Source organism: Scomber scombrus, chromosome 2 (genome assembly GCF_963691925.1).
Source record: "Scomber scombrus chromosome 2, fScoSco1.1, whole genome shotgun sequence".
NCBI lineage: Eukaryota > Metazoa > Chordata > Actinopteri > Scombriformes > Scombridae > Scomber > Scomber scombrus.
In genome coordinates this window covers 32216849-32238642 of record NC_084971.1, presented here as the reverse complement: position 1 = coordinate 32238642, position 21794 = coordinate 32216849, and the positions used below count along the sequence as shown (strand labels likewise).

General features: G+C 39.6%; 1 protein-coding gene across 1 annotated transcript; it reads left to right on the top strand.

The window, feature by feature from the left end:
* The first annotated feature begins 1288 nt into the window (after positions 1–1288).
* LOC133998841 (ectonucleoside triphosphate diphosphohydrolase 7-like) lies at positions 1289–19949 on the top strand. Its single transcript, XM_062437898.1, is given in 16 exon segments — positions 1289–1378; positions 1489–1674; positions 5067–5272; positions 7659–7809; positions 8697–8800; positions 9390–9449; positions 9557–9705; positions 10414–10580; positions 11567–11591; positions 11593–11658; positions 11660–11752; positions 11754–11771; positions 12779–12898; positions 13014–13099; positions 16869–17030; positions 18293–19949. Coding segments are annotated over 16 exon segments (1818 nt in total). The 5' UTR covers positions 1289–1370; the 3' UTR covers positions 18510–19949.
* The last annotated feature ends 1845 nt before the right edge of the window (positions 19950–21794 follow it).

Genomic DNA, 21794 nt, shown 5'->3' with positions numbered 1-21794 from the left:
TGAATCCTGAGGGAAAAACAATATTAATGACAGAACTATCCAAAGTACATTAAACCTGTTAAAATAAAACCATTTGAACCTGTAGCATAAGTGTTTGTCCCATCTCTAACAGACAGGCTCACAAAAATAATTAAAGTTATATAAAATAATTTTTAGGGGGAAAAAAACAACAATAATTTACTTATTTTTAGGGGTGCTGAGATCAAATTTAGGATCCAAAACGTCACTGGTCTCAAGCTTTGTAAAAGTGTTTTCACGCTTTGTAATTGTTTGTTTGTTTGCACTTCTTTGGCCACTATACATTTTAACACGTGTTTTCATTTTTCCTACTGCGTTTGAACGCAGCACTTCAAACCCAGCTCGTCTACGTGTTCGCTGTCGCTGACGTAATCACGTATGCCAACCGGAAGATTGTTGGGTATCCGTCTTCTCTTCTCTCTTCTCTCTTTCTCTTTAACGCCTCGTCGTCTTCCTCTTTTTAAAAAACAATCTTGTCTCAAGTTTCAGTGTGAGAAGGAGATATATAACCATCGTCTCCACCGAAGGGACGACACATTTAACACACAGAAACTCCAGTCATGGCGGAGGAGAGGCTTCTTTAGGTGAGTTTATAGCAGATATAGCAGCAGTGGAACAGTTGCGTTTGCCGGTGCTACGTCGAAGTTCGTACCCCCTCTCAATTGATGCCCCCTGTCTCTTTTCTATTAAAATGTCGTTTTTTATAGCATCATATCCAAAGTTGGTTATGGTTACAGGTTAGTTGACTGAGGGTTAAAGTTAAGCCCTCTGAAGACAGCTGGTTGGGGTTATATTGTTATATGTGAGAAGAGGGGGGACACTTTTTAACGGGGGTACCGAATTCGACGTAACCCCTGTTTGTAATTGACTAGAAGCGTCATTAAAACATACCAACACTAGCTGCTATTGGAGCTAATGTAGGTTTCTGTGTGCCGCTATTTTGTTTTATGCAACAGTTTTATAGTTATATAACTACCAGATAATCCACTCTTATTGTAACCTGTAGCAGCAATGCTCAACATTTAGTAGTGGTGCAGTAGTGTACCAAGATAAATAGAAGAATACTATAATGTACAGTAAGGTTATTGTATCATTATATATAGATTAAAGTTATTTATTGATCCCACTGGCTAAGATACAGGTATCACTAATCAAATCAGGCGCCTAAATGAACATTGAAACCTGTTTTTTTCTTGCTGTAATTATTCCTTTCACCAACTTTAATTTACATTGTTAAAGACTTCTTTTTTTAATCTTTCCTTCACGCAGAAAAACCAGCCTCCCACTCTGAACAGGATCCTGGCACCATGAGGTGACGACTGTGACATCTTGTACTTTCCCAAGGCAGACTTATGGCAAGGTAATAAACTGACTTCTGCATTTATTAGAAAGTTATTGTGACAAGCCCTGATGTTTGGGTCTCCATCATTAATGTTCTGTAATCTTCTTTTTCTTCTACCTCCTGCACAGGATCACTTTGTCCTGCCTGCCGGCCTCCTGGTACTGCAGCGTGTCCCTGCTGTCTCTGGGCTGTGCTCCCAGACAGAGGCTGCTCCTGCTGCTGCTCCTCTTCTTCACCTCCGCCCTCCTTCTACTGGGAACCTACCAGAGGCAGCTGTGGGGCAGCCAGAGGCAACCCGGCGCCCACTTCAACAAGTGAGTGAACGGATGCACTTACTGCTAAGAGCTGGACACACACACACACACACACACACACATGATGTTTAGGTTTATTCTAGTCATTTAATCTCTTGGTGTTTACAGAAGGCTTCAACAGGTTTAGGATTTGCTGCTTTTATTTACACCACTGAAAACTGCATATATTTGGGCTTTTCTCTTGGCTAGACAAAACAAGACATTTTGATCACCTTGAGCTCTGGGAAACTGTGAAGGCCTTTTTTTAAATAGACCAAACAACTAAAGCTGCACCAACAGAAAAAGAATCAGCAACTATTTTGGCAATCAATTAGTTTCAGTCAGTTTTCAAGCAAAAAAAGCCAAATATTTAAGAGTCTCAGCTTCTCAAATGTGACTATTTGCAATTGTGAATGCCATTTTTTCACTATTTTTCCCCCACATTTCCGACCTAGACTAACCAGTTAATGGAGAAAATAACTGTCAGATTAATCAGTAATTAAAGTAAGTTCGTTGCAGCTCTAATTCTAACTAAGCTGCTCTCGATCTGGACAAAATAAGACATTTGGAGATAACACCTTGAGCTCTGGGAAACCGTGAAGGCCTTTTTTCCTCGCTATTTTCCGTCACAACCCTAACCCTAACCCTGAACAACTAGAGCTGTGACAACAGAAAATGAATCAGTAACTATTTTGACAACAGATTACTGATTTCAGTCATTTTTCAAGCAAAAATACCCAACATTGTAAGAGTTTCAGCCTCTTAAATGTGACTATTTGCTGTCTTTCCTTGGCATATATGACAATAAATTGATTATATTAACATTTTAGAAGGTACTTTTTCACATTTCCTACAGCAGTGGTCTCCAATGCTGCTCCTGCCCTGCATGTTTCAGGTATCTCCTCACTCTAACACACCTGATTCTAATAATTAACTCATTATCAAGCCCTTTGACGAGCTTCAGCTGCTTGATAACAAGTTAACGATTAGAATCAGGTGTGTTACAGTGGAGAGAAACTTAAAACACTGTCCTAGACTAAACAGTTAACGGAGAAAATAACTTTCAGATTAATCAGTAATGAAAGTGAGTTAGTTGCAGCCTTAATTCTAACTAAGCTTCTCTTGATCTGTTAGTGTTGTAACCGGTTGCCTTTTTTCTTTTTCTTTTTTTACCACAAACCCCACCTCTGTTATGTAAACCTGATGTGTTCACAGCTGCAAAATGCTCAGTAAACAGACGATAACCAGTTATGTGAGAACAGTTTATGTTTTGAAGCCAGACAGATAAAAACTAATGTTGAGACTGACTGCAGGTGTTTTATTATCTGCAACCAGAGTAAAAGTTTAATCATTTAATCATGAAGACTTTATAACAAGGACTGTGTGTTTTAATCAGGGAGGTGAAGGTTTGGAGATGTAATAGATTACAGATTACTAGTTACACTATCTAAAATTGAATAAGTAATGTAACTATTTCAATGACTTCATCAAAGTAATGTAACTTATTACATTTGATTTCTTTTCTAATTTTCTAAACAATGTTTTCAGCTGTTAGGGTAAATGTTCCCTCCATCTGTCCTTCCTTCCTTCCTTCCTTCCTTCCTTCCTTCCTTCCTTCCTTCCTTCCTTCCTTCCTTCCTTCTGTCCTTCCTATCTTCCTTCATTCCTTCCTTCCTTCTGTCCTTCCTTCTGTCCTTCCTTCTGTCCTTCCTTCCTTCCTTCCTTCCTTCCTTCCTTCCTTCCTTCCTTCTTTCCTTCCTTCCTTCTATCCTCCCTTCCTCCCTTCCTTCCTTCCTTCCTTCTTTCTGTGCTTCCTTCCTTCTTTCCATCCATCCATCCTTCCTTCCTTCCTTCCTTCCTTCCTCCCTTCCTTCTATCCTCCCTTTCTTCCTTCCTTCCTTCCTTCCTTCCCTCCATCTGTCCTTCCTTCCTTCCTGCCCTCCATCTGTCCTTCCTTCCTTCCTTCCTTCCTTCCTTCCTTCCTTCCTTCCTTCCTTCCTTCCTTCCTTCCTTCCCTCCTTCCTTCCTTCCTTCCTAAGATCTAAGATCAGCTGTTAGGGTAAATGTTCCCATTAAGCACCAAAATCTAAGTCCAGCTGTTTTTCATGGATACTGACATGATTTATAAGGGAGATCATTTCTTATAAAGCAACATTTATCTCTCATTTGAAAATGTATTCATTAGTTCATGTAGATTTTGGAATATAAAATAAAGATATCTGATGAATAAAGTGGGTTTAATTGGTACTGTGACTCCATTTAAGCTCCATGTGTGCTCCAAATAATCCCACGTCATGATTTATCTACTAAATATATAATAAAAAATATTGATTTCAAAGAATTAAAAACATCAATATATGTATTCAGTTACATGTTAAATATTAAAAAATGAGGTAAAAACCCTCCTGAGCAAAATCTTAAAGGTCTGATTCAGATGTAACCTCCTTTATAATCATCAACATTTTCATCAGTAACTATAATTTAATGACACATTTTTTCTCAGTACCTGAATTACACTAACACCGTCAGATTTAACTAGTTACTCCTCAACACTGACTTTAATACATTTCTTTAGAGATGAATTTAAATGAGGATATGTTCTCATCCTTTCATAAGAAGACTGAGGTGTGTTTAATCACTCTTGACACCTGCTGGTATTTCAGGAAGCTCATCTTATATAATGAAGAATATTTTTGTGTGGGCATCGGTGGTGTGAATGAAACCTGCCGCAGTGACTGTGTAAACTTAGCTTTTCAAGAATGATGTCAGCAGGATAGAGAAGATTGTGTGGAGATAATAATAAACTTTTAATCTCTATAGCACCTTTCCAAACCGAAGTTAGAAGGTGCTTCACATAAAGCAATATAAACCATTTAAGTAAATTAAAATTAACAGAATTTGACCAATTTGAGAGCTGTAAAAACACCATATACACATTAATTTTAGGTGGACTTTTCCTTATGTGTCTCACAATATACATAAATGGAAATAAAATGCATAATTTTTTTTATTTTTATGCAGCTGATACATATTTCTATATATGCAAATATACAAGTTTGACCTGTTTTTATTTTTTAAACAACAACAATCAGCATTCAAACATGTTGTATTCATCATATTCTATCAACTGTTCTCCTGGACCATAAAATAGTGACTGTAAATGTCTTTTTTTAAGATTAATTAAACATTTATTAATGACTGATGGTGAATTTATGAATGTAAATTGGTCTAATTATGAGTCAGAATATGAACAGTATGTAAAGGGTTAATAACAATAGTCAAACATAAATATATTAAACAGATATAAAATTAACAAATTAAACCATTTTTGTAGAAAGGAGCCAACACATCGTATCCAGCTGTGTATTTAAATCCTTCGTCTCATCATGTTTCTCTGTTTTGTTCTCCTCCAGGTATCTCTCCATCGCTGAGTCCATGGAGTCCACCGACGTCCTCAACATGGCTCTAAATTACGGGATCGTGGTGGACTGTGGCAGCAGCGGCTCCCGGGTCTTCGTGTACTACTGGCCCCCCCACAACGGGAACCCTCACACCCTGCTGGACATCCGACAGATGAAGGACCGCGAACGCAAACCGGTCGTCAAGAAGATTAAACCTGGTGAGGAGATCGAACTGGTGTTTTTAAGTCAGTTATCGTCACTTAACAGGTGTTTTAGTGCTTTCTAGTTAATATAGGTTAGATTTTAAAGATTCATCCTTTAACATCTTGCTTTAAATTGTTGCTATGCCAACAATCTTGCACACATTAAAACCAATAATACAATAAAACCCCTTTTCCATCAACTGGAACTGGTCTTGTTGTTTTGGTTGGTCACGATAATCCAGCCTCATGACGTAAACGGTTCGTTCTTCTAGTCCAACAAAGCCTTGGTGCCACTCTGGAACCATTTTTTCTGGCCGAGAGCCAGTTCCTTGTCTGTCGAAACAGGAAAACTGGTTCCAAATTAAGCATTGGCCTCGAAAACGGCACAGGAACTTCCTTGGTTGATTAGGGGTTTAAGTAGAGAGAGCTGTAGAGCTGCAACGATGACAGATATCTGCATTTATTTTGATAATGAGATCATTATTTCTGCTATTTGCCTTTTTTTTTAAAGGATAAACACCAACATTTACTTGTTAGAGCTTCTCAAATGTGAAGACTGGAAGCTTTTATGTCTTTTTCATGACTGTAAATGGAATATTTTTGTTTTTTTTGGATGGTTAATCACATAAAACACAACATTTGTAGACATTACATTGACTCTAAGATCATAACAGGCATTTTATCTTTGTTTTCTTACGTTTTATAGACAAAATGATTCATCAGTTGATCGAGAAACTAGTAGTGAGTTCATTATAGACTCATTCTGGGACAGAAAATGGAGCCGTTTTTAATCCTGAACCAGAAGATACAAAAAATCTGCTGCAATGATTAGTCGATTTGATATAAATCTCCAACTATTTTGATCATTAAATATTGTTTTTGTCATTTGTTAAAGGATAAACACCAACATTTACTTGTTAGAGTTTCTCCAATGTGAAGATTGGAAGCTTCTATGCCTCTTTCATGACCATAAATTGAATATTTTTTGAATTTTTTGGATGGTTAATCACACAAAACACGACATTTGTTGACATCACATTGACTCTAAGATCATAACAGGCGTTTTCCCTTTGTTTTCTGATAATTAATCAATTGATAAAGAAACATATCTGCAATATAATTAGTTAGTTACTACCCTAAACAGCTGTAGTGAGATCATTACAGACTCATTTAGCCATTTTTCATCAAGAACCAGCCATGAAGCAACAACTGTTACTGTATTTATTCCATTTCTATTTTATTAATAATTTCAGCGCCAATGCAGCGAAGTCAGGGGTGAAAAGGACTCTTGTCTCTCTTTCCACTGCTGGAATCACGGCTGTTTTCTTAATGTGGGAATCACAATCGCTCCATTGAGACACAGTCAGTCAGTCAGAGCTCATTCATTGTTAAACGGGATCATTGCTTATCACTGTGTGTCCCTGTTTTAGGGCTCACAGCCAAAAAAAAAAAAAAAAGTGTGAAAGACAGACTGTGTGAAAGAGATAAGAAAGAACACACATGGTGGTTAAAAAAAGAAAAAGAAAAATATTAGAAGGTTTGATAACATACCTGATCACTCTGTGGCTGTTTTTCCTCATTCAGCAGCAGCAGCTGTGACTTTATGTTATCTCAGTCACAGCAGACAGATTAGATACACTCAGTTTGCTCCGAGAACAACAGTTTAAAGTCTACGTGGCACTTTGAACCCTTTGGGACGTACTGTAACACTGTTAATGGAAGAAGTTGTGCTATTAAACACGTAAAAACATGGCTGAATTCATCTTGTCGGCACTAAATTGATTTCATTTAACTATATCTTCGTAATTAGATGCCTCGTTAAAACCATAGACTGTATATAAGAAATGGACGTAACATCTGTGACGTCACCCATTGGTTTGTGGACTGCTGATCCGAAGCGAATAGTATCGGCTCTGAGCAGCGCCATCTTGAAAATTTCAGGTGCATGCCGGGAAAAATAAAAACACGGATTCTACTTATATGGGCATCAGGAGGAGCATGAGGCACCCTCCTGAACCTGTGAACCAATCAACCTGTCAATCACGACGTAGCCACGCCCTAATGCATACCCTGCTTTATCGTCACATATAAAATCAGGGAGGCCAAAATGTCCCAAATGAACATCATACTGCATTGAAGAAGGCTTTAAACTAGCGATTGAGATCATAAACACATTTTGAAAACGTTTACTGAGGTTATAAATCAAGTGAGAAGTTGGTGAATTCTCCATTGACTTGTATAGAGACGGAAGTCCTTTTGACACCAAAACGGTCGCCCCCTGGTGGCCTTTTGATAGAATGCAGTTTTAAGTTACTTCCGCTTTGGCCTCATTTCAGAGGACCAGAACTCCCCGCCTGAGTAAAACAAACACCTAATATCAGCGTTGTCTCGGTTGTTTTAGGTATCTCCACTCTGGCAAAGACTCCGACGAAGGCCAGCGACTACCTCCATCCTCTCCTCAGCTTCGCCGCCGCTCACGTCCCGAAAAACAAACACAAGGAGACACCGCTCTACATCCTCTGCACCGCCGGCATGAGGCTGCTGCCAGAGGGGTAAGAGGAAGCCATGTAGTCGTCTTTTTTTTCAACGTTATGGTTTGTTGAGACTAATTTCTTACTATAACATCAAGATATTTGACTGATTTCCAAGTAGAATTATAATCTTTGTCTTGTTTTCTATCATTTATGACAAAGAAAATCAGTAAATCTTCACATTTAACCTTTGTGTCGTCCTCCCGGGTCAAATTGACCCCGTCTGTTTTGACTGTTCCTTCTTTCCTCCCTTCCTTCCTTAAATCTGTCCTTCCTTCCTCCCTCCCTCCTTCTCTCTTTCCTCCCTTCCTTCTTTCCTTCCTCAAAACCCCCTTTCTTCCCTCCTTCCTCCCTTCCTTCTTTCCTCCCCCCTACATTCCTCCCTTCCTTCTTTCCTCCTCCCTACATTCCTCCCTTCCGTCTTTCCTTCCTTCCTTCATTCCTCTTTTCCTTTCTCCCTCCCTCCCTCCTTCCTTCTTTCCTCCCTCCCTCCCTCCTACCTTCCTTATTTCCTCCATCTGTCCTTCCTCCCTTCCTTCTTTCCTTTCCTCCCTTCCTTCCTCCTTCTTCCCTCCTTCCTTCCTTCCTCCCTCCACCCTTTCCTTCTTTCCTCCCTTCCTTCCTTCCCTCCTTTTCTCCCTTCCTTCCTTCCTTCTTCCTTCCTCCCTCTTTTCTTCCCTTCCTTCCTTCCTTACTTCCTCCCTCCCTCCTTTCCTTTCTTCTTCCTCCTTTCCTTCCTTCTTCCTTCCTCCCTCTTTTCTTCCCTTCCTTCCTTACTTCCTCCTTCCCTCATTTCCTTCCTTCTTCCTCCTTTCCTTCCTTCTCCCTACCTTCCTTCCTTAACTCGAGGACAACAGGAGGGTTAAGAAGCCAGTAATCAGAAACACATTGTACTTCTCTGTGTGTAGCCAACAGACAGCCATCTTGGAGGATCTGGTCACCGATGTTCCTCTGGAGTTTGACTTCCTGTTTTCACAGTCGCATGCCGAGGTCATCTCAGGGAAGCAGGAAGGTGAGGAAGAGGAGGAGGAGGGGGACCTGTTCGCTTTCTGTGATATTTTGTTGTCTCTGGACTTTTACTGTGTAGATCTGTCACGATAACGACGATATATTGACTCAGAAATAATCGCGATAAACAATATTATTGTCATTTTAAGATCATTTTATTTCAATTTCAACTTCATATATATATATATAACACCTTAAACACATAATTGGTTGATCCAAAGTGCTTCACACAGAGGAAGAACAACCTAACGATGATTATTTTCTTATCGTTGAAATACTACAGCTCTCATGAGTCTACGTTAAAATCAAATCTTCCTTCATAATAAAACTTTCACTAATAATAGTAGGCTGTTATTAGTTATTCTAGCTCCTTTTCCTCACAAGAAGTCGATATATATAGACGTGATGATGTCACATTATTGTACGATAAGTTGTAAGATAATTATCGTGACAGGCCTATTGGAGTATATATGTACTAAATTAAAGGAATGCAACATAACTTTAGCAGGAATGATGTTTTCTAACCGCTGCTCGCTTGCTTTCTGTGTTTTTATCGGACATGTTTCTGCTGCTGCTGCTGCTGAATCCTGCAGGAGTGTACGCATGGATTGGTATTAACTTCGTGTTGGGTCGCTTTGATCACGCTGACGACGGTGAGTGTGAAAGTGAATCGTGTGTTCAGGTTTTTACAATGCCTTTTTTTTTTCTTCAGATGTGCAAAAAAATCAAATAAAAAAACTTAAAATCGTTTCCTTCTCAGAGGACGCCACTGTTGAGGTGACGACGGGATCGCAGAACCAGCAGCCAATCAGCAGGCGGCGCACCGTGGGCATCATAGATATGGGCGGAGCTTCACTGCAGATCGCCTACGAGGTGCCGAGCGCCATCACGTTCAGCTCACCAGAACAAGTAAGGAGCAGAGTTGTTATATTTTAAATTTGTCGGTTTTTTTTCAGTTTGTGTTTTTTTTATTCCAGTTTAGTTTTAGTTAGTTTAACAAGTGATTATGTAGTTTTAGTTTTTCAGGTATTAGGAGGAAAGATTTGATTAGTAGAAGCTGTAAAGGATGAAATAATGCTGACTCTTAGGTAAAGTTAGCTGTCTCCTGCTTCTCTGTGAGAGCGTCGAAGGTGGACTTTTACATCAATAGGATTTTTCCCTTTTAGCTTTTATCCCACAAATGTTCCTCTTCATCACTCTTCATCACCACACTTTTACTTTTATATACTACAGGGTCGTAATCAAAATATTCCCCTTATTGGAATATTGTTCTTCTTTCTAGAAAATCATAAATTGCATGTTTTTAAGCATCTTTTTCTTGTGCATTATGTGGCGTCCGCTCTGCTGCCACCTAGTGGAAGCAGCCTGTTATTGCAAGAAGTCAAATTGAACAGGACGCAGTTGATTTTATCTGCAATTCAGTTTAGTTTTAGTTAGTTTTGCATTGTTTATTGTAGTTTTTATTACGTTTTTATTGTTATTTCAGTTAACTAAACTATTTTTTCACTGTTAGTTTTAGTTTTAATTAGCTATAATAACCCTGGTAAGGAGTGAGACATCTATCGCAGCAAGACTCTCATCATCATGTTGATCCCTTGTGTTGTTGTGTTTTTTTAGGAGGAGTCAGGGAAGAGCGTTCTCGCCGAGTTTAACCTGGGCTGCGATGTGGAGCACACGCAACACGTTTACCGAGTCTATGTCACCACCTTCCTCGGCTTCGGAGGAAACATGGCCAGACAGCGTTACGAGGACCAGCTGCTCAACAACACACTGGCTAAGAACAGGTACGTAGACACACACACACACACACACACACACACACAAACTCCTCCTCCTTACGCTGCAATTCCTCCAGCGTCACATTGTTAAAATCAGCTTCTTTCACATCTGAGGTAACATTTCCTTCTGCCATGTTGGCTGATTTACAGTTATGAGGTTGTTTTTAAATCTGTAGCAGTGTAGAAGCTTTTTTTTCTTCTTCTTCTAAGTTTTAATGGCGGCTGGTAAACAAGCTTACTGTCCCTGGAAATGAGCATACTAGAAAATGCAGAAGTACAATCTGTAGTTCAAACAAGCCTCATGTGGAGGAATGCATGGAAGAGTCCGAGTACAGGCAGCATGGAGGACTAATTGGACTACTTCCCCTTTAAATGCTTCTATGATAGTAACAAAAATACCATTAATAAATAAAACCACAGTCTACTCTAGATAATGGGTATGGTCTCCTCATATACTTCAAGTATTATTAGTGGTACATTACACACACTCTAGGGCTGTTGCATCCTTCTGTATTTATTTCTCAGTATAAAGATTTACTTTCAGCTCTTTTAAAAAGGTCTGTAGATCTATTTTTTCCAGTAGCATTTTGCTCCTTCCAAGGCAAATTTATATGTACAGCACATTTCAACAACAAAGCAATTCAGAGTGCTTTACATAAATCATAAAATGCATCAAGACACAATATAAAAGCAACACACAGCAAAATAAAAAGACATTTAAACACTATAAAAAGGGTAAATTGGCAATAAAATAAAGCTTAAATATTATGAAAGCTACAGTGCAGTGTGAGATATTAACCCTAAAAATTGAATAGTGGTTTAGTGGTTATTACTGGGAAATCCATTACATATTATCTATTATTCTAATATATGTCTGTACAAATGCTAATGTGTTAAACTTTATACTGTTAAATCCTTTATTTTTGTAGTTAAATGCACATAATTTGACTCCTTTGTGTAAATATTGATTGAGTGTGTCCCTTGTTTTCCAGGTTTCTAACCGCTCAGACCGGCCTGAGGCGAGGACAAGCCGTACCTGGAGCCGTGTCTACCGGTCGGTCTGTCTGACACGGTTTCCCGGGACAAACCGCACCTTGTACGTGAGGGGTCAGGGCGACTGGGCTCGCTGTCAGGAAGCCGTACGACCCTTCCTCCGTCTGCACAACGGCACCATGTCACCCGGGAGGAGTCTACCAGGTACGACTCGTTTCAAGCGTTAGAGGAAGATAGAAGAATATAGATGTGTTAGGTTAAGATGTAGTGTAATGATAGTCTAACATTAGTGATTATTAGACAATAAATTCAAGTCAGTAAACAAAAAACCTGTTCAGTATGGGAAGGTTGGAAATCAGTGAAATATTTTCATGTAATATTAACCTTTGTGTCGTCCTCCCGGGTCAAATTGACCCCGTCTGTTTTGACTGTTCCTTCTTTCCTCCCTTCCTCTTTTCCTTTCTCCCTCTGTCCCTCCTTCCTTCTGTCTGTCCTTCCTCCCTCCCTCCTTCTCTCTTTCCTCCCTTCCTTCTTTCCTTCCTCCATCCCTCCTTTCTTCCATCCCTATTTCCTTCCTCTCTTCCTTCCTCCCTCCCTCCCTCCTTCTTTCCTTCCTTCCGTCTGTCCTTCCTCCCTCCCTCCTTCTCTCTTTCCTCCCTTCCTTCTTTCCTTCCTCCATCCCCCTTTCTTCCTTCCCTATTTCCTCCCTTCCTTCTTTCCTTCCTCCATCCCCCCTTTCTTCCTTCCCTATTTCCTTCCTTTCTTTCTTCCTCCCTCCCTCCCTCCTTCTTTCCTTCCCTTCTTCCTTCCTTCCTCCCTCCCTCCCTCCCTACTTCTTTCCTTCCCTCCTTCCTTCCTTCTTTCCTCTGTCCTTTCCTGCCTTCCTCTTTTCCTTTCTCCCTCCCTCCCTCCTTCCTTTTTTCCTCGCTCCTCCGTCCTACCTTCCTTCCTTCCATCCTTCCTCCCTCCTTTCCTTCCTTCCTTCCATCCTTCCTTCCTCCCTCCTTTCCTTCCTTCTTCCTCCCTTCCTTCCTCCTTTCCTTCCTTCCTCCCTCCTTTCCTTCCTTCCTCCCTTCCTTCCTTGACATCCTTTTACATTTATATAAACTAATAAATCAAGAGGCTTCCACTGAGCTTAGATTTGTATCTATACCATGAAAATCCTAGAAATGCCTGAAATTAACTTTTAAATACTTTGAATGTTTCTCCAGGCTCCCATCAACTTCAGCAACAGCGAGTTTTACGGCTTCTCCGAGTTTTTTTACTGTATGGAGGACGTGCTGAGGATCGGAGGACAGTACGACAGCGAGAAGTACTCCAGATTCGCCACGGTAACCACAAAGATGAAACAGAAAAACTGTAACTGGGTTGAGAAGAATTTGGATTTTTTTTATTTGTTCATGGAGAGTTTAAAGGTTGGTGTCTTGTGTTTTGGTTTGTATGCAGGATTACTGCTCCACCAAGTGGTCGACACTGAAACAGCGTCTGGACAACAAGCTGTTCTCTCAGCAGGCCGACATCAGCAGACTCAAGTAAGTTGTTCTTCTTCTTCTTCTTCTTCTTCTTCTTCTTCTTCTTCTTCTTCTTCTTCTTCTTCTTCTTCTTCTTCTTCTTCTTCTTCTTCTTCTTCTTCTTCTTCTTCTTCTTCTTCTTCTTCTTCTTCTTCTTCTTCTTCTTCTTCTTCTTCTTCTTCTTCTTCTTCTTCTTCTTCTTCTTCTTCTTCTTCTTCTTCTTCTTCTTCTTCTTCTTCTTCTTCTTCTTCTTCTTCTTCTTCTTCTTCTTCTTCTTCTTCTTCTTCTTCTCCTCCTCCTCCTCCTCCTCCTCCTCCTCCTCCTCCTCCTCCTCCTCCTCCTCCTCCTCCTCCTCCTCCTCCTCCTCCTCCTCCTCCTCCTCCTCCTCCTCCTCCTCCTCCTCCTCCTCCTCATGTGTCTTCAGCATTGAGAGTGGATGTTTCTGCGATGATCTTGAAGTTTTTTCTTAATGCACGTATATTAAATGCTGGGTTTGGATCATCAGACAGCATGCAGGATAAATACAGTTGTGATGATACTCGACGACCGAGAGAAAACAGCATATATAGTCTTGATGGCATATCAGGTATTTCCCAAGAAGTAACCTAAACAGAATATGATCTATGCATCTGAGGCCTTGCCAAGTATTCTTCTCCAATGTGTCGATATTTTCTAATATTTATAGAAAGTCTGACACCAGAACATGATGTATGAATGTGTGTAAATGGTTAGCTTCCTCCTGATGTGCAGGTTGGCACCCTGTGTGGTAGCTGCCTGCCATCAGTGTATGAATGTGTGTGAATGGGGTGAATGAGATGTAGTGTAAAAGCGCTTTGAGTGGTCGTAAAGACTAGAAATGCGCTATATAAGTACAGTCCATTTACCATTTACAATGATCCACTGACCATACCGTGAACCAAATGTGGAAGACAGACATGAAAACCATACAATCATCATGTTTTCTGTGTAGTTTGGGTTTATAAAGACGTCCTCTGTCCAGTCATGATGATTTTCACTACTTTGCTCTAAAAGGAAAACACGTCACACTGTTTTTTTGCTCTCTTTGACAACTGATCACTTCTGTGTGCCAGAGCTTTTTAAAGGAAACTATCAGATACTCAATAAAAAAAGCGAATTTGTGGGGCACCCTGGTGGTCAAGTGGTTAGAGCGCATGCCATATAATCGCAGCGTCCCTGGTTCAAATCCAGCCAGGGACCGATGCTGCAGGTCACTCCCCTCTCGCTCCCTGTTTCCTGTTGGTCTCTCTGCCAACTGTCACTGACTGTCTGAATAAAGGCATAAAAAGCCCAAAAATAAAATACATAAAAAAACAAAAACTTTTTTTTAGTTAAAGGAATCAAAAATGTCAATTATTAAAAGGCACATTAATGCAGATTGTGTCTTTTAAAGTAGAATAGTCTTTACAAAGGTTAATATTATACCTATTAGTGTATTAATTAATGGTTATGGTAAGTTAACCCTTTCAACACTGTTCATATTCAGGCTTTTGTTAATATCCCCTCATAATTAACCTCTCTACATAATTTTGTAGATCAGCTGCACAAAAAACATTTTTAGAAAGTTGCAAAATATTTCCATTTTTTTTGTATATTCTGGATCACATAAGATCAGATATTCCTTTGTTAGTCCCACAATGGCAGCAGCAGGTGGACAGTTAAATAGAAGAGCAACATTAAGAAAAAGAATAAAGAACAATAAATAATAAGTACGAAAAACAATAAGAACATAAATAGTAAAAAAATATATATATTAAAAAAAATTCCTGACATTATTTACAGGAGTAATATTGATATTGAGTGGATTATATTGTTATTGCACAGATTAAAGTGAAATATATGTATATTATATGTATATTGCAGACATGAGGATAAGTCAACAAACTTCTGACTAAAAGAAACGTTTTTAATGGGTTTTTTTTCTACTCTCAAATGTAGAAAAATGGGTCAAATTAGCCCCTGAACAGTATGTAAGGGTTAAAGACTTGTTTTAAATGTGAGGCACCTCTGTGTGAGCCTCCACAAGGGGGAGCTGTTCTGTGTTTATCAGACCAGTTCTACACCTGGGTGGTAATTACGTCAAGATGGATAAAGGAAGAGTCTGGTTTGTGTCACTAATTTAAGCATCACATCACTTTTGTCAAGTCTGTGTTTCGAAAAACATAAGAAACATATGAATTTAGTTAATCTCCATTTTATTCATGGACCCTTTTATGTTGTCAATGGAGTCATTTCATAATTAAAAATGTCACACTGTCATTTTGTTCAAGCTGTGAAGACAAAAAGAAAATTAAATAAAGTCCAAAAACCTGATGATACGCGTTTCTGTGCTGAGCGTCGATCGGCAATGATGAATCAAATCAGGAATTCTTTCTCTCAATGCATGCATGGTTTATAGCTCGGTTCATGTCCTCACGCATGAAACACTGAGTACAAGGTTCTTATACATTTACAGAAAGGTCAGATGTATGATATCCTTCTGGGGCTCTGCCTGCTAGTCTGGTCTGATATTCGTCATTCGTAGACATGTTTTTCTAGACAGAGCGGCTCCTTGAACATCCAAACCAAGACTGCTAGACTATTTAAAATACATACTAATAACAAATCACCCTTCTTAAATGTCTACTTATACCCTTCTCCAGTTTCTTTATCGCCTTCTGCAACTTCTTTATTTTAATATTGATGACGCTTTTAAATCAAACAGACATCCTGCAAAAGAGAAAATGTGTCAAGGAGTAGCTCATGTAGATTATGTTGTTATTAATGATGAATTAGAAAGTTGGCCTGCACCATCATCTTAAACATACAATTTTCTGATATTATATTAACCTTAATTGAAGCCTTTTTTAAGTATGTGCAGCTTCACTCAGATACGTTCTGCTGACCTGAACCACCTGTAAAACACCAAAGACTCTTTGGTTCCTGCAAGATTATTTTTAAAATGTATTTGTAACTTCTTTCCTTTTTTAAATATCTGTGAACTGGACTCGATATAAAGCCTCGTCATCAGATATGTGAGACTAAGTGTGAATGTCTGGAGAAAATACTCACAGCCACCTGTTGCACCAATAAACAGCAGATTTAGTAAATTACTTCTCTTCACCCAAGTTCATGATTTAAATATTCAGCTCTACATAAATGATTCGCTTTTAACTTCCCTCTTCAAAGTAAACTCTCTGTAAAATGACTCCGCACACTTTCTCAGTAATATATGCTACAGTTTTAATACTTTGCAAGTTAAAATTAAAAGATCAAACTCTCACATGAACACCAGTTAAAAGGAAAAATGACTCTTGTTGTAAGTGTCAAATTTGCCAAATTGGTCTGAGCTGCTGTTACTTTTCTGGCCTGCAGGTGGCGCATGTTGAACTGTAACTGCAGCTCTGAGACAGCTGGAGGTGCAGCTGTGCAGCCAGATGATATTTACTGTCCCTTGGAAAATTAATCCATAACTGCTGCAATAATCAAGGAATCACTTAAGCAAAAAATGTAAAATATTTGATTGTTACAGGTTCTCACATGTGCTTATACTCTTCTATTATGGTTAATTGAGTATTTGAATATTGAACATTTTTAGTCAGACAAAACAAGACATTTTCAAAGTGTTACACTGTGCTTTAGGAGATTGTGATGGGCATTTTTTACTGTTTCAAAAGACTAGTAAATTCATTGAGAAAACATCAGATAGTGAAAGTTATCAGTAGTTGCAGTTCTCGTCCTTTTGTGAATGAATCCCTCTCTTGACTGATCGCTCTGCTCTCATTAAAACCAGGACTCAGTGTTTCAAGTCGGCCTGGATGTACGAGGTGTTGCACTCCGGTTTCCGTTTCCCCAGCGACTACCCGAGTCTGAAAACCGTCAAGCTGGTTTATGACAAGGAGGTCCAGTGGACTCTGGGAGCCATCCTGTTCAAAACCCGCTTCCTGCCTCTCAGGTAAACACCCTTATCCACACCGACCAGGACAGCACCTCTGATAAAAGCTTGTTATTAGTCAGTATGAGTGTTGAATTTGAATCCATACCAAGTGACATTTTTACCTTCAGGTTCAACAGCCTCTCAGAGGAATGTGTTAAGTCTGAGAAGGATGAAAGAAAACATAACATCCCTCCACATCCTTTCATAACAACTCAATTTCCCTGAATTCAAGTAGAAGCCATTTATTTCTTTTATGAGACAGGAATGAAACCTCGGAGGCTAGATTTAAAATTAAATAGTTCAAATTCAATAAGGTAAAGGAAGATGTGCCTTGTTAAAAAATCACAGTGCAGTGGATGAAAACACGGTCGTTCAAATGAAGTAGTGTGTTCCCAAAACACAGTCTGCCTCTCACCTACAGTTATAAAGGATTAAATGAAGAGGATAAAGTAATTAAACTACCTCTAATTAACTGAACTAGGAAACATGAAGGGTTTTTGACAAAGAAGCAGAAGTAGAAGTAATAGAACAATATCATTTAGATAAAAAGTAAGGCAGCGTGAAAGATAAAAACGGCTTGAAAGTGTCATTAAAAGGCAGATTTATGAGTCTTAAGTTTAGATTTAAAAGTAGTTAGTATTGTTTCTGGTTTCAAGATCTTCAGCTAATTTATTACATAGAAGCTAAAAGCAGCTTCACGGTCTTTAGTGCAAATTTTAGGAGCCACAAAAAGCCCAGAAGCAGCTGATCTGAGAGCTGCTGAAGCTTCACACTGCACGAGAAGATCCGACATGACTCAGTCAGAGATTTACAGACAAGCAGCAACACTTTAAATTCAATCATTTGACACACCGGCCGCCTGTGTAGTGATTCAAGAACTTATGTAATGTGATCAGATTTTTTTTTTTTATTTCGAGTCTTTGTTAAGAGTCTAGCTGCAGCTTTCTGGATCAACTGGATCTGCTTACAGAGCCCTGAGAAAAGTCTGTAACAGTAGTCCAACCTGCTACACACAAAGGCATGACCCAGTTTCTCCAAATCCTCCTTTGACATTAAATCTCTGATCCGTGAGATGCTCTTAAGGTGGTAATTTTTTTGCCTCAGGGCGCCACAGACGATGCATATAACTCGGTTTTTAAGTGAATTAAAGGAAAGGATCCACACGTACAGATTTCTGTTAGTATTTTCATGCTCATCAGTTTTAAACGTGTGTCGGTATGTCTGTTCATGACGCTTCCTGCCCCCCCCCCCCCTCCCCTCCCCCTTCGTGTCCTCTCCAGGGACCTGCAGCAGGAAACGTTGCGGCAGAACCACCCCAACTGGCTGCGCTCCTCCTTCGTCTACAACCACCACCTGTTCTCCCTCTGCATCCTGGTGGTGGTGCTGGCCATCCTGCTCTACATCCTGCGCCTGCGGAGGATCCACCAGCGAGAGCAGCGGCAGACCGAAGCCCTGAACCTGCTCTGGGTGGAGGAGGGAGAAGCTCTACTCCCCTGATTCACCTGTTGGGTCTTTCTCCAGATGTTCTCATGGCCTCCGTGATGTGTTATTCGTACTGTATCTGCACACCGCGACAATAGAAGAATGTGAACACGGAGGACAGATAAAGATCCTTCTCACAGGCCGAGGGTGTGAGCTAGCTGAGGAGGATTTATGGGAGGACCCAAGAGGCTCGAACATGGAACAACATCACAGCACAGACAAGCTTAATGAGCCTGAAAACAAACTCCTCTGTGTACTCTTTGATCGTGCAGCTTTTAAACTCAAAGTCCAGAGCTCAGGCTGGAAACTTGTTCTCCGGGTTCAACTTTTATTCTCAAGAAAAAAAAACTTCGGAAGAAAAGAATCAACTCATCATCACAGGATTAAACCACTCTTAGTTGTTTTCTTCCATTTTCATTCAAGATCAACAGTCCTGTCTGGACGTTGGAACTGAATTTGGCGTCTATAAACATCTGTTGAGGAAAACGTATCTGAATCAACATTTGATGGCAATGAAACTCCTTCCTGTGATCTTCCTCTTAGGATTCATATTTTCCTTCCCATCATCTTACCGTCCAGGGTGAAACATTTCAACTACGTCTCAATCATTCCAGTCGCCGTTTAATTCGTTTCAGACATTCATCATCGCAGAACGAGCCTCGATCTCCGTTTGACGTTTCATCTCACGCCACTAAAATTTTAAACCTGTCCAACATTTTGTAGTTCATGACAGGATATCTGCAAAACTAATCCTGTAAATCAGCCTCAGCTTGTGTCGTTTTCAGATAGATGGTAGAGAAGGGAAAGATTTGTGTGAGCAAAGTCAACTAATGACTGTCATATGTTTGCAACGTTGGTCATCTAAGGTTACGGATCCTTTACATTGGGGTTTATTACCTTTGGTGATGGGTTCAGGTACTTCTGTATTTTGTAGTGCCACGTTGCTTTAATCACAGATGTACGTTCGTAAATTGGTTGGAAAAACACCTTTTTAGAGATTGAAAAACTGGAAATTACAGTAACTCAGATGTAACATGAACGCAACGTTACATTACATGCCAAACATCGTCTTGTTACGAGGCCGGCTGTACAGATTTTTAACATGCTAAACATTAACATTTCAGCATTCGGAGCATGGGAATGTAACTAACAATTACTTTCATTATCGATAGATCTGAATTCCCGAATAATTGAGTAATCGCTTAGTCTACGAATAGTCAGTAAATATTGAAAAATGTCTCTTATTATTATATCCCAAAGCTCAGAGAGATGTATTCAAATCGCTGCTTTAGTCCGACCAAAAAAAACCCGACCAAAACCCAAATATGTTCACGCTTAGCCAGAGACTTTTTGGACATGTTTGCTTGAAAAATGACTAAAACAGTTAATGGATTATCAAAATAGTTTGCAATCAATGTTCTGTCAATCAGCTAAATGTTGCAGCTGTAAATGGGACTGTTAGCATCCTGAAAGATATATATATTATAATCTTGTGCAAACAACATACCAATTTGGACGCTCAAGATTAAAAAATATATTATCTTTTGTGAGAGGATTCATTTTAATTCAGGTAACAACACAGTCTCTCCTCTGATGCCTCCCTCAGGACATGTTTTACATTTGCTGCCTCAGGGTCTGAATTGACATGAAGACGAAGGTTAAAGTGAAAATATAACATTAACTGTCAAACATAAAATTCCCCCTGCTTTCCCAGCGTTCTTTGCACGTGAGGATCAGTTCCTTTTATAGCAGTGTCCACTTCCCTTTGACATGTACGTGACTCTTTTTCTATCTACATCAGGTGACGGGTAACAGATTTGAACCTCGTGTTGCAACGAGAGCAAAAATGTAAAAATGTAGAGGAGCTGCGACTTTGATTTCACTCCCCAAATTAAAATAAAATGGTGATGAAACGTCAGCTACAAAAACCACCATCAATGTAGCAGCTGCAATGTTCACACCACCCAAAAAAAAAGTGATTTAGCATTGCACTTGCACTTCACGTTGAGGTGATATCACGGTGGGTTATTGTTACCGCTGCAGCAGTACTCCTCTGAGTGTTTCATCTACACCTCCATTCATCTACCAATGGGATGATTTCCTCGAGAGCGATCCCGCAGCCCCGATGATGTCAGCCGCAGAGCTCTGGCCTCAGATTTTGAGCTTTGATACTTGAATGCCACTGTTGTCTTGCCAAGGCTCCTCTCGTCCTCCAGCGCAGATTTCTGTCAGCGGAAAAGCAGCCGAGAGGCAATTTTAGCTGGAATTAAGCTGACAGATCTGCTCAGTGTTTGGATGAAGGCGGTGAAAGGCGAAAGACCCCCGGAGGCTGATTTCTCAACGCAATAACTCCATGAAAAGGCCAGTTGTGGTGAAATGCAGAGAAACAAGGGACCATATTATGCTGTTTTTGGATTTTTCTGTTATTTATAAACTGTTTCTAATGTCAGATATCAGTGTTAAACATGGTCACAGGTCCAAAACTTGAGGTTAATGTACGTAAAAACACAAAAAACCCTGCTTCAACCTCTAATTAATGCTTCTTTTGCAATGTTTTTTTTGTTTTCTTTATGTCAACTCGTTGTACATACACATTAACAGCCATCTGTTTTCATAGCCGTCGTTGCTAAGGTCGTTGCTAAGGTTGTTTAGCAAAAACAACAATCGACAACTCATTTTTTAGATCGTATTTTGGCTCGAATGTGTACGGATATATTCGAGAAGTCGACATTTTGAGTGAAAAAACAAGAAAAAGTAGTGAAATCTTGCTTTAGTTTGTTGTAGGTTATTGATGTAGTCTGCAGCGTGGATGTATTAATATAACTGGATATACTGCCATTTTCCCCCGGTGGCCACTTGTGGTATTGCATCCAAAAAAATCCCCTACATTCAAGCTGCAGAGCTTCCGACATTTGGCCAATTACAACAAAGTGTGCTCAGTGGTTGGTGGTAGGGGGGGTATTAAAGAGACAGAGGCTGAATTTAGGGGCTTCTTAAGGGACCAGTATAAGATAAATAAGGATGGTCAAATCATGCAAAGGTATTCCAGTAGAGCTCCAGATTAAAACCCCTAGATCTCTTTTAAAGCCATTTTTGAGGAGGGAAAAACAAGAAAAAGTAGTGAAATCTTATTTTAGTTTGATGTAGGTTATGAATGTAGCCTCTGCAGCGTGGCTGTATTAAAACAACTGACTATACTGCCAATTTCCCCCGGTGGCCACTTGTGGTATTGCATCTATAAAAAAAATCCCCTCAGTCCTAAAAAGCATTTTCCTCATAGACCTTTATTAAAAAAGTCTG